This window comes from Tiliqua scincoides, chromosome 2 (genome assembly GCF_035046505.1).
Source record: "Tiliqua scincoides isolate rTilSci1 chromosome 2, rTilSci1.hap2, whole genome shotgun sequence".
NCBI lineage: Eukaryota > Metazoa > Chordata > Lepidosauria > Squamata > Scincidae > Tiliqua > Tiliqua scincoides.
The window spans coordinates 155,875,275-155,888,682 of NC_089822.1; the positions used below are offsets into that span (position 1 = coordinate 155,875,275).

At 43.9% G+C, this 13,408-nt stretch overlaps 1 protein-coding gene across 2 annotated transcripts in view; it reads right to left on the reverse strand.

Moving 5' to 3' along the window:
- Positions 1–13,145, reverse strand: part of FDXR (ferredoxin reductase) — a 32,142-nt gene extending 18,997 nt beyond the window's left edge. For both annotated transcript variants that reach the window (XM_066614428.1, XM_066614427.1), the window contains exons 1-4: positions 12,859–13,145; positions 3,184–3,281; positions 1,763–1,858; positions 875–997 (exon numbers count right to left, since the gene is read on the reverse strand). In XM_066614428.1, coding sequence (XP_066470525.1) covers positions 875–997; positions 1,763–1,858; positions 3,184–3,281; positions 12,859–12,937 — 396 coding nt within the window. In that variant the 5' untranslated portion in view covers positions 12,938–13,145. The remainder of the gene's footprint in view (positions 1–874; positions 998–1,762; positions 1,859–3,183; positions 3,282–12,858) is intronic.
- Positions 13,146–13,408: the final 263 nt, after the last annotated feature.

Genomic DNA, 13,408 nt, shown 5'->3' on the forward strand with positions numbered 1-13,408 from the left:
ACAACTCTTCTTAAAAGCAACTGCCAGCCATGAGAAGAGATCAAGAAAGATCAACCAAGTGCCAGAACTTTTAGTGAAGGAAGACTGGCATTTTCACTCACAGGAATTCCAATACAGTTTACCAAAGACTTGCATAAAATACAGAGAGGGTTTAGGAAAAAAAAACAAAACAATTAATCTGCATGGATCTGCAATTACCCAGTCATTTAGGGCACAATCCTAACCAGGTCTGCTTAGAAGTAAGTCCTATTTTGTTCAATGGGACTTACTCTCAGGAAAGTGTGGTTAGGATTGCAGCCTTACCTGGCTAACTAAATGTACCTGTAAAGATGATAAATAAAGGACAGATTATTCTACCATTCGGTTTAGCAGGTTACAGAGACCTGTGTTGTAGATTTTACTCTCATATGTAGGCAACTGAAATAGGTGTACAGAGCACTGTGCGCTTCTGTGTCCATTTCCTGATTCAGAGACATCTTCACATATTTAATTTTGGGGCTTTCTAGTCCCTAACAGTTAGAGGGTGGCAAAAGCAAAGCATACTTGGTGATGCTGTTTATTTTAATTGGACCCACCACCAAAGAGCAGTGCAGTATCCATGGGTCCAATTCTCCAAACAAAAAATGAAAACAGCCCTGGATATATAATTTTATTGTTGTACACCACTTTGAGCATTGAAGACAGTCATACAGAAATCTTTCAATAACTAAATATTGAGATGTTGGCATTCCTAGCCTACGGTATGTGCAATTCAACAAATCTGACTTTCATAACTCCTCTGAGGAGTATAAACCGTATTGGATCTGACCTGTCATTTTCCCACCTCCTATTCTTATCCCTTCTCTTCCCTATAATAAGTCATAAGCAAACTCACCAAAACCACTGCATGATAGGCTTTCTGTAGCTCCTCTACAGTCACATCCTTCCCCACTGTCACGTTTCCGTAATAGGAACAGCGATCGGAGTGTGCTGTCTGAGTGAATGTGTTGATCACGTTCTGTTGAGAGAGGTCAAAAGAAGTCTCATGTAAAAAAGCCTTTCTGCTCCTCCCACAGCAACCAAAGCAGGTCAGAGGACAATGGGAGGGGCCTCAATGACCTTCTTCTGAGACACTACCTGTCAACTGATGAACTGATCTCAGTTTAAGATGTCCGTAAAAATCCGTTATCAGAGGCTTGCCACAAGACCAGTTAGCTCTACTAAAATAATACTGTATAAATGTTTCTATTCAGTGTATAACTAGAGGATGAGGGAGAAACTGCTTGTTCTGTCACCAGTGGTGGGCATTTAACCTGCTTTGCAATGTTGTTATTTACCACCCAGGTAAACAGTGAAATATCACACCCATTCTACTTGGGAACACTTATCCACAGGAGGGCAGCATAGTGATGACCTTGTGCAGGCATCAGGTTTATCCTGCCAAAACCTAAGTAATTAAGCTTCAAACCATATGTTATTTTACATGTGTTGCTTCTCAGTATATTTACTGCTGTCCCCTACTGTGTGCTGGTACTGCCTATTTTATTCTGCTGTTCATAGTTCTCTTGCTTTTTTTAAAATTCTCTTGTTAGTCACTCTGAGCACCTTCCAAGTGAGAGGGGAAGTGCAGGATATAAATAAAACCATAATAATTTCTCAAGGAGCCCAATGGCTACACACCACCATTCTAAGAACCCAAAGACCAGAGTCCACTGTCTGCTCTTCCTCCCGTGCCCTTCCCCCATTCTTTACTGCCAAGACAGCACGGAAAGCCAGTAGTAACCTTGACTTCTGGATGGTCGGGAGCCACTCCAAAACGAACCAGGCCAAAGGGAACAGGCAACTTCTCATAAATATCTACCCGAGTCCGCTTGTGGTGCTGGAAAAGAAGTTCTGATTCATTAGCAAGCGTAACAGATAAGAGAAAAAACCGAGGTTGAAGTGGTATTGACGGAGACTGTTTCACAGTTGTTGAAAAGACAGACAACAACAGATAGTAAACTGTTTGACAACTCCGAAAAGGAAAATGGGAGGTTCAGTTGTTCAGTGGTGTCGGTGAACACCATGCAGGAACGTCTACATATGAATTTTGGGTGAGTTATTCTGGATGGGTTACTTCTGCAAAATTACTTCAAAATGGATCCTTCGCTGGGCCACTATTGCATCAGAATTGGGTCCATGAAACCGGTATGGTAGCAAAATTTAAAATCAGCATTGATGTAATGCTGGAATTCCCAAGATTAATTCAGCCACTTGACGTGAAGCTCTGACAAAGCAGAACCCAACACCCATGTGTGTGTGGATATCATAGACTACAATTGCAGGGTATGAGGCCAAAGATTACTTTTGCATGCCCTTACCAATGCTACCAGAACGGAGACTCCAACACTGGCAAATTGAACCAAACAGCTTTGAGAAGGTTAACATGTGCCATCACATAGACCTGTAATTTCACCTGCACTGGCCAGACATCAAGTACTTGCCCTAAGCAGAGAGCGATATCCTTGAACAACTTGTAGAAGAGCAAAATCATCCATTTCCTTCCCTTGCATCAGTGTGCCGTGGCTTTCAGGATTATCCTTCACAGTTAAGTTTTGTTGCCAAGCAGTAGTGACAGTAATATCATTTCCCACCACTGACAACCAAGACACAGCTCAGAAGCTCAAAACAGATCAGGAAAAAAAGGATGCTAATTTAACAGCATCACATCCTTTTAGCAAATGCAAGCAGTAGACCATTTTATTCCCAATTACATTCTCTTCTGAGCTTTGTCAGTCATTCAGCTCTTTGCTAGATTTCCATACAGCTCTTTGCTAGATTTGCTGGATTTCCATTCCTCCAAGAGCCTCTGATGTGCTAATTAACCTACCTGACCCGGCTATATGCAAACGCCTGCAACTCATTTCCACCCGTTTTGTTCTAACTGCCCTTGCTTGAAGAAGAGCTATGTGAAGCTTCAAAACTTGCTTTGTCTTGTCAAATTCAACAACAAGCTGGTCCATCAAAGATACCATCTCCACCCTCTGACATGGCAATCCTAGGCTTACTCCAGGTACTAGACTAGAACTACTCCAAAATAAGTACTAGACTACTCCAAAATCAAGCCCATTGAATTCAGTAGGGGTTATACCCAGGGAATGCAGCATAAGAGACCACAGCAGAGATCAGAACCCACATTTTTGTATTTATAAATATGTCAGTTACCTTCAGGAGGTGCTGTGCTGTGTAAAATCCAGCAGGTCCACTGCCCACAATACATATCTGAGGTACAACATCAGCTGTGGAAAGAAGCTTCTTGGTGCCTGGATACAGAAATGCAACAAAAACAGACACCTTAGAGAAGCGGTACCATCACTTCACTAAATCATCGAAACCAGTGATTCCACAGCTCGAGGTCCTCAAGCTAACTTTAGCTGTAGAGGGCTACAGCTAGTCTGCCAAAGTGATAGACACACACCATTGCCCTCCAGTTCTAACTTGGTAGCTTTCCCAGTAGCCGCTCAGGAAACAAAAACAGAACAGAGAGAGAAAAACCAATCACATATGGGACACATTCCTGAACAGGGAGGTCCTATAGCTCACTATCTCAGATCTACTAGTCTGCTGATCACCACTCTCAGTGTCCTGAACTTATCAAATGAGGACAACTATGAGGACAACCTGCCTGTACAAATTACTAACAAGCTACCAGGTTTGCATAGCCCTCCCTGATCTATCTTGCATACAAGCGCATGTTTGAAAGAAGATTTGTTTCCACTTTCATATTTAAGATAACCCAATGTACGAAAAAGTACTAGAAGCCTAGAATCAGGCAGATCAATCCTGTAGATTGGTGTAGTAGTAAATCTTTATTACGGTCATAAGACCAGTCACATATAAAATATCAAAATATATAAGCATATATATAGATATACAAAAATATGCAATATATTATGATTAAATTTAAAACAATAAAACAGTTTATAATTATATTTAAAACAGTTCTGTAATACCCAGCAGCAACTTCCAGCCATCTCCCCTAAAACAGTTCCATTATATCTAGCAGACTATACTCTAACTACAAAGGTTCATCCATATTTAAAATCCATTTCCTAATGCCCACTGCAGCGGTAAAAAATTTAGCGACACTATATGTAAACATAGGATTGGAATCAGATAACAATACATACATACATTGTTGCTCTGTGCATCTGAAAAGTCGGCCAGTCAAACCTTATATAATCTATCCTCGCTAAGAAAAAATTCTGGGGCACTACTTAAGTCATATTGTCTCTCATTATCCTCAATACGCTGCTTAATAATTTTCTTTGCCTGTTCCATTCCCATGGTTAACAAAATCGATCTAGAGAGACCCAAAGAAGCAATTTTTTGCTCAATTAACTGGGCCCATTTTGACTTAAAAGTATCTTGCAGAATGCAGAATTGCAGAATGGTACAAGACCAGTGGGAAGGTAGAGCATTCTTAGCCAGTACATGAGAATTACAATCCATATCCTGGCCTCGATTTTAATTTGGCCGGTTTCTAATCTTAGTTTTACGTTGGCAACATCTCTGGGAACTCCCAATATTACTCTCAGGAACTTTGATTGAACACGTTCTAGAGTTGCAGTATTAGGAAAGGGGCCCAATTGGGAGCCATACATTAATTGAACTATTGCTTTTGCATGAAACAGTTTTATGGCTGAAGGGATATAATGCCCCCCCCACCCCCGTTCTCATAAATTGTAATACTGCAGCAGAACTTCTCTGGGCATTTAGAGCAACATAATCGCCATGCGCTTTCCTAGAGCCATTTGATTGAAAGACAACCCCTAAATATTTAAATTGATGGATCTGATCAATTCTATGCTGATTAATCAACCATGTTCGCATTATTGGCCTTTTAGCAAATGACATGATTTTGGTTTTTTGAAAGTTAATTGTCAGATCTTCTTGCTCACAGTATAGAAACAACCTTTGCAATGCTCTTCTAAGCCCAATTGGAGTCCTAGAGATGATCGCTGCGTCATCAGCATACAATAGTGTTGTTATATGTCTTCCTGCAATTTTTGGAGGATGAAAGTTAATATCTTTTAACTGGTCCACCATAGAGTCAATAAAAAAATTAAACAGAAGTGGAGCCAGAAGACTGACTCCTTTTTGAGTTGGAATGGCTTTTGTAAGATGGCCACGAACACTGCATCTTACCTTAAGTGAGGTATTTCTATAGAGAGCCTGAATAAGATAAAGGAGCTGTCTATCAATACTAGAAGCCTCTAATTTCCTCCATAATTTGACCCTTGATATTGAGTCAAAGGCTGATTTAAGATCTATAAAAGCTACATGTAGTGAAGTTGCTTTGTCAGAGGCATATTTTTCAACATGGAATTGTAATATCAAACAATGGTCAATGGTAGAACGTCCCTCTCTAAAGCCTGCCTGCTCTTCTGCAAGTATCTTATCCTCCTCCAGCCAATCTTTAAATTTCTCATACAAATGCCTGGTACTGTATATAGTTTAGAAATAATATTAAGTAAACTAATGGGCCGGTAGTTTGCAGGATCATCTCTATTTCCCTTCTTAAGTATGGGGACTATGATAGCAAATCCCCAGTTTTCTGGAATTCTACCAGTTGTATCAATATACGTAAATAACGATGCTAAGACTGGAGCCCAGAATTCTAAATTATTTTTGACCGCCTCTGGCGGTATCAAATCTTCTCCAGGAGCTTTTCCCATTTTCATCTGGACTATTAAACTATGAATTTCGGAAGTTGACACCGGTGGCCATGGTGGAACATCTTCAAGTGTGCTATTCCATCTCAACTGGGCTGCATCTGCGTCTTTATATAAGTCTCGGAAGTATTCCTCCCATAACCCTGGATGGATATGGTAGATTGGTGTTTTTTTTTTTAGCAGAAGTAAAGCTAACTGTAAATTACTGAGCTAAGATCTTAAAGAATGCCTGGTAAACAAAACTGACACAGGTGTGAAAATGGTTGATGGTCCACCCCCAATCTCTGCATAGGTTTGGCTCCTTAAAATTGGTTTCTGATGCCTATGAATTTTTTTAAGCTCTATCACAGGGGTATTCAAACGTTTTGGCAGGAGGGCCACATCATCTCTCTGACACTGTGTTGGGGGCTGGGAAAAAAGAATTAATTTACATTCAAATTTGAATAAATTTACTTAAATGAATATATTAGAGATGGAAGTTTTTTGAATGAATGGCCTTACGATAGCTCAATGGCTATAAAAGGCCTTGCACAAAGCAAGACTGGCATTTCCTTCACTGCCGCTGCTCCATTACAGAGTAAAACAGCAAACAGTGGAGGAAGCCCTCAGACCGCAGCTCATATGAGAGGTTGAACAGTCACTCTCACATTGAAAGCAGTTGCGTCAGCCCATCACAGGCTCTAGCATGTCTCTGGAGGACCAGAGGCTCATTGGAGACTGGGAGCTCTCCACGGGCCAGATTAGGGGTCCCCAAGGGCCACAAATGGCCCCTGGGTTGGGGTTTGGGCACCCCTGCTCTATCAGATAGATAAAGTAGTTAGTTGACTTGTCCTCATTACCATGCACCCTTCATCTTATTAGTGATCTTATAAGCAATACCATTAGTGCCAATCTTCCAGTTCACAATTATAGGGCACAGCTTTGAGCCAACACCTTTGAATTTAGAAGATCCACAGAATGGAGGATTGGGGGAGGACCCCACCTCCATCCACCCCCAGCCAGAATAAGTATGAAATTAGTTTGTCCTTAAGCACTTGCTCTTTGAATAACAACTACCACCTAATATTTGTTTCAGAGACTCTGCCTGAATCAGGGCTGGAAAGAGTCATTTTTGTGTATGGCTTTGCATTGTGGAGCTATCACTGCAGCATGCTATATTAATCATAGATGCACGTCCTTGACTACTTGCTATCTATGCCAATAACCACATCCATAACCTCATTCCCATTTGTTAAACTTTGACCTTAGCAGCAATGCTAGTCTGAAATCTTTCATTCATGACAGAAATACAATCCAGAGGCCAGAGATCATTGATAATCTCGGTTAACATGCTCAAGTTAATCAGAGACATGAAGGCCTAGCAGCGATAGACCATTTTCCATCCAGCAAGACCTTGGCAGTCACAGAAAATGTTTGTACTGCAAAGCACAAAGATAGTGGCATGCTGGGGAACAAGCCTTAAATGTTAAATGACCAGCATTTTGTTAAACCATCCCTGATATTTTCACCTATTTGGGTTCTACAACAGATGTATCAGAACTACTTGATGGGTTAGATTGATGGCCCATTTAGCCTAGTATCTGATTTCTACCAGGAACCAATACAGTAATAGATGCCTTAAAGAATGGGCAGAGCAAAGTAATGGAAGAATCCATTTCCCCATCACTCTGGGCATTAAGAAGTTAGTGATGCTGTGAAAACAGGAAGGGTAATTTTTTTTTCTTTTATCAACTATTAGATTCCAGACATTTGTCTAATCCTGTTTGGTAGCAAACCGAACCGAGGATGGCAGCAACTTGCCTCAGTACACAAACTATACACTGTATGAAAAAGCCTCTAGATCAGGGGTTTCAAACATAAGGCCCTGCGGCCAGATGCAGCCCATGGAAATGCTTTACCAGGCTCTCCAAGCATGATCTTCAGCTTCTCTCAACTTCTGAGTTGTGTTGAGGTGCCACTACTGAAAGGTCAGCCCGCATAATGATTGGGCTCTTCCATATCTTGAAAATACGATCGAGATTTGTGTATTTTCTCTTCTGTCATTTGCAGCTAATGAATTCCTAAGTGAGGACAGAGTGCTTATTTCTGGTCATGACCTGCTGAATGACGTCACTTCCTGCTGAATGACAACCCTTCTGGTCCTCAGCAGGCATCATTAATGCTATTGGGCTCAAATAATGCCATTTGAACCGAGTCTGACACCCCTGCTCTAGATATTCAAGATGAGCTCCTTGAGTCCAACCCAGGCTGCAGCAGTTTGGCATTGATCCTGATCCCAAGGATCTTCTCCATTTCATTATGCACCTCAGTCACTTTCTCCAAATCAAAAAAGCCAAAGCCCTAACACCACCCCCACCCCCAATGCAAATAGCAACGAAGGCTCTGGCAGAGTTCACCCCTGATCAGTTCCCCTCTTTTAACTAACACAGGTAAATGGGAAGGAGCAGCTAATCTGGATAAGAGGAAAATAAATGCAAGTTTGTGCCCCCTTGTGAGTCAGCAGAGGCGCATCAGCCTGCGGAGGCTGACAAAAGTCCACACGCCGATGGAAGCTCCAAGTCTTGTATCAGCCAAGCTTGGCCAATGCAAGACTCTGGGGTGGGTGGGGAGGAGGTGGAAGGGAGGCGTTCTGGGCTGGGAGGCCCCAGGGCAGGTGGATGGGGAGTGGGAGGCTGGCTAGGACCTGGCAGTTATGCCGGATCCCAACCCCCATTCCCGGGGAGTTCAGAGTTGCTTCAAGTCGCTCCGCTCTCCTCAAACTTGTGGTTCCAGAGGTGGCACAAGTCCAAGGAGACCCATAGGGGCCAGGGTGCCTTACCCAGAGGTAAGGGGAAAAGTTTCCTCTTACCTCTGGCTGAGCTACTTTGGGCCCCTATCCTGCACTGGACACAGTGCAAGCCTCTTGGCTTGCCTGTTCCACCGCAGGATAGAATTGTGCCCTTAATGACATTCACATAACTGGATTAGCTTTAGAATTAGCTCCAATTATTATTAAGAATATTTATGTAGCACTTTACAACAAAAAAGTTCACAAAGCTGTTTATAGACAAAGATCAATTAACTAAATGGCGCCCTGTCCCAAAAGAGCTCACAAAGACGATGCAAAAGAGCACCAGCAAACAGCCATTAGAAGAGACACTATGCTCTTTTATAAAGAGGGACAGTTATTCTCCCCCTACTAAATATAAGAGGAGCAACACTTGAAAAAGTGCCTCTCTGCCTAGTGAGCAGGTGTAACTGGATTATGATACATGGAAATGAAAACTGACTCATACTAACACCTTATTTGTTTCATACTGTATCAAAACACCTAACTGACTCTCAAAACTGACCAATGAGACTGATTGTTCCGAGTTAAGGAAATCCACTTTTTGTTACATAAGGCAGTTTTCCTTTTCTGGTTATTTGGTTATACCGTTTGAGAGAATACAGATAATTCAGTACAGTTTGACAGGTAATTTTATGCAGAATTCAATGAAACAAATGATATATAACATGATGGTATTATTCATAAATACCAAGGTTTCCACAATTTTGGCCACTAGTTTTAAGCTCCCTTGACACCCGCTCAAGGCCTGGTACCAAGGGCAATGTACTCCCCCCTTGTCTCCCTTAGCTACACCAGTGCTTTTGGGACAGCCCCAAATGTTGAATAGGGTTCTGAAATGTCCAAAAGGGAAAAGCATGGGCCTACAGTGGCTATTGAAATGCACAGAGATATTTGGTGAAGACTGAACAGTGATTTTTATGAAACTTCAGGAGCCCTGCAATGAGTCATGGACATAGATAGGAAGCCCCCCCCCCAAGCTCATAGCATACTTACAGGCCCCCCCATCTCCACAGAAAAGTCCAAAATCACTTTCACGCACTACAATGGTCACTGGGTAGTGTATAAGAAGCTGTAAAGTCAGACCACTGGCCCATCTCCACAGTCTGAAATAGGAATATTTCTCAGCTCAATCTGGACATACCAGGTATTGAACCCAGGACCTTCTGCAAGCAAAGCATACGCTTAACTACTGAGGTACAGCCCCTCACCAAGTTGGTTTGTGTGACAGTTAATTTAAATGAAGACACCAAAGTTCACAGGCAACATAACAGGATTCAACTTATGTATCACAACAGCCATCCAGAAATTGAATACTCTTCTGTTTGGCCACTGTTCCATCCTGTGACCAATCAGTCTTGGTTTAATGCAGCGTTTTTTAACTCTCTCCACCTACAAGTACCACTCTTGAAGGGACTGCTTTTGCAAGCACCACCACGGCCACCAGAGACAGCAGCTGTGCACAGGAGTGGGCAGGTTGCCCCATAACTGGGGCTCCTTTAGAAGGGCCAGGCTGCTGCACAGTCACATTTTGCCCACTGATGAGCCGCCACCCCAGCCACCTCCCAGTAGGGTCAGGCTAGGTTGGTAGTGCCACACAATCACCATGACAGTGGGGCCAAATATCACCTGCCATACTGTGAAAAGTACTGCCTTAATGCCTTCTAATAGCCATTCAGAAATTTAACCTATTCACTTGGCCACTTGAAAGGAAACAAAGCATTGCCATAGCCATTCAATGCCCTTGCTCAATTACATCTTGACTTATCACATCATATGCTCTCTCAGTCCTGGACTCCTCCTTCTCCCCAAGTCAATGGGCATGTCTGCTTCACTTATTCCCATGAGGTGCAACCGCAGCACAAAAAACTGCATGATCTGAACAAGCAGAAGAGGGCAGGGGACATTCGGACTATTATAGGAACCAAGGCTTTTGTGGCCAGAATAATCATAGAGTGAAAAGCTCTTCCTGAAGGCTTCTGCACCACAACCATCAAGTTTAGCTCTTCCTAGGAACAGTTAAACTTGATGACTGTGGTCCAGAAGCCAGCATGAGGAACTTTCCACTCTATCATTAGGACTGTTCATCCCCACTATGGTAACAATATGCCTAACCCTGGGGCTACAGTGTAGACATTTTGGGAAGGATGCAGATAGTTTCTGTGAACATTAGTGTGCATCCTGTATAGGCACCAAGTTGCAGAAAGGCACAAGAACAAAGAAAATCTATAAAGGAACATCTGCATAGCAACTTCCCACACATTGGATTCAGCCTTTTAATGCAAATCCAAAAGGATGAGTAATTGTTTGGTAGCTTTCCCTCCCATACTGACAAGAAACCCCTTTGGGCAGTCTGAACAGTCCCATATTGGCAGGGCCTCCAAGAGGAATTTTATCAGGGAGTACAAAGCCTCTTTTGGGCCCCTTCCCAAACGGGGGGGGGGGGGATGAAATAGAGAGAGGAGGGTGGTGACAAGGATGGGCAGAACAAGGGTGGAGATGGGGCAAACCAGGACAAGAGGAGCATGGCAACAGCCAGAAAAGTCTTTGGAGCCAGGTCTACTGGGCTTCCCAATGCAGAGCCAGGGTCTACCTGCCCATGCAGCACTGGCAGCTCGATACAGTAACATGGAAAACCAAACGCACTCCTAAGTCTCACTAAAATCTTTTAAATTTAGAAAATCATTTCAGTAAATCAGCATCATCTTATTTAGACTCGCACTAGAATGGAAAGTGTTCTTTTTGCACCAAAACATACTTCTGCACCAGCTATAACCCTGCAGCTGTGTGTCCCTGAGCACCTAAACACTCCTTCATGGCAAGTGCATCTACACACCAAAGAGCTACTATAGCAGGCCAGTTTCTGCCTAGATTTGACACTGTGTAAAGGAGTGTCATGTATGCATTCCCTGGCCCAGAACATATGGCTTTCAGCAGCAGCAGCACCTGTGCATCCAGTATCCCATGCGGGCAACTAGTCCAGGTGAGATAGGAAAATAAGATCCCAGGGAATTTCTGGGACCCTTTCTTTGGCTCCTGGCCCCCCTTTTTGACCCTGGGCCTGGGCACAAATTTTACCCCCCCCCCCATGGGCCCTGCATATTGGTACCTCCTTTCCCTATAGCATGGAAAGGCAAGATCAACACAGACTGAAACTCATTCAAACGGCAGAGCCAGATATGCACAATGCAGGCACACAGTCCTCTAAAACACTCAGTTCAGACATTCCCGAGTTCACTTGTCTGACATTCTTGAAATCATCCCACTGTGACACCAAAAAGAGAGCACTGTTGTTAAAAGTCTTTTCAACTCCTGCCACTTTCTCCAAAAAGTTGGGTGTCACCCACTCTTCTCTCCCAATCATTCCCCAAGGAGTCCAACCCCCCAACTCTTCATTCAGTAATCTGCCTTTTTGCATTCTCCCCTATAATATAGACCTCTTCCAACTCATCCCTCCAAGGTAGTGGTTCTCACACTTTTAGCACCAAAACCCACTTTTTAGAATGAGAATCTGTCAGGACCCATTGGAAGTGATGTCATGACCAGAAGTGACATCACCAAGCAGGAAAAATTTTAACAATCCTAGGCTGTAATCCTACCCACACTTACCCAGGAGTAAGTCCCATTGACTATCATTGTTCAAAGCATACACAGAGTAGCCTGCTCAAAGTACAGATCTGTCACATTTTCCCAAATGCAGTCACATACCATGGTAGCATCAAGTCTAATATATTAAAAATAAAATATTGAAATGAATGAGGACCCACCTGAAACTGGCTCGCAACCCACCTAGTGGGTCCCAACCCACAGTTTGAAAAACACTGCTCCAAAGAGTTTGCCTCCCTGCATGATCTTATGACTCGCCTTCACAGGCATCCAGTCGTTCCCAAATTTTTAGCACCAGGACCCACCTTAAAAAAAGTTTCACTTCACCAACTGCTCAAGCCTCTGTGGCTATAATGGTGATTAGGCAGCAGTGCTCCCCCCAAGCAGTGGGTGATTTAACCCTTCTTGCACATAGTATAATCTGTTGTGTCAGTTTCACGACCCACCCAAAATTGAGTCATGACCTACTTGGTGGGTCCCAGGTCCACAGTTTGGGAACTGCTGCCCTACTCAAATGGACCTCTCTCTCCCACTCCCTTCACATCAGTCTCAGCTTTACTAGCCCCCTGGCCTTCCTTCACCCCTTTCTCCAGCCCCACAGCGGTCCCTCCTCCATTTCCAGCGCCCCATCTCCCCACAGGGCAAAGCACCACGCCTGCCTCTCGGCTTCCCTTCCAGGACCCGACCTGCCTAGCAGCTCCGTACAGCTCCAGAGCGGAGGTGGCGGCTTACCCGCGGGGGACCCCTTGGGCAGCAGGAAGCGGAGCGCGGCCACCCGCTTCCAGCAAACGATCCCCCCACTGCGGCTCATCCTGGGAGCAGCGAGGCAGCCGCGTCAAACGCTGCCGCCGCTACCCCGCCACTCGGCTGTGCTTCTCCCCCAGAACGCGACATGGCCAATCACAGGGCGCAGAGCCGCCCTCATTAGCATATCCCCGCCCACATGCCGTCGACTATCTCCCATTCCCATCCTTAAGCCGCGAAGAGCTCAGGGGCCCTTCACACAGCGTTCTGTAGCCCAGCCCGGAAGTCCAGGCTGTGATCATAGAGAAAGCGTGTGACAGAAGGGACCTCAGCGTTCGCAGCCGGGAGTGTTTTCAAACTCTATGGTATATCCTCCATGCACTGGCAGGAAAGCATGTAGGAAAGGCAGGAGAAGAGTCATGCCCCCCCAACACATTGACTGCAAAATAAATACATGCTGATAGACATCTATGCCTGCATTTGGTCTCAGCCTTGTTTATGTTGTTAGAACTGTCAATCAAAAACTTGTCTCAAGGAT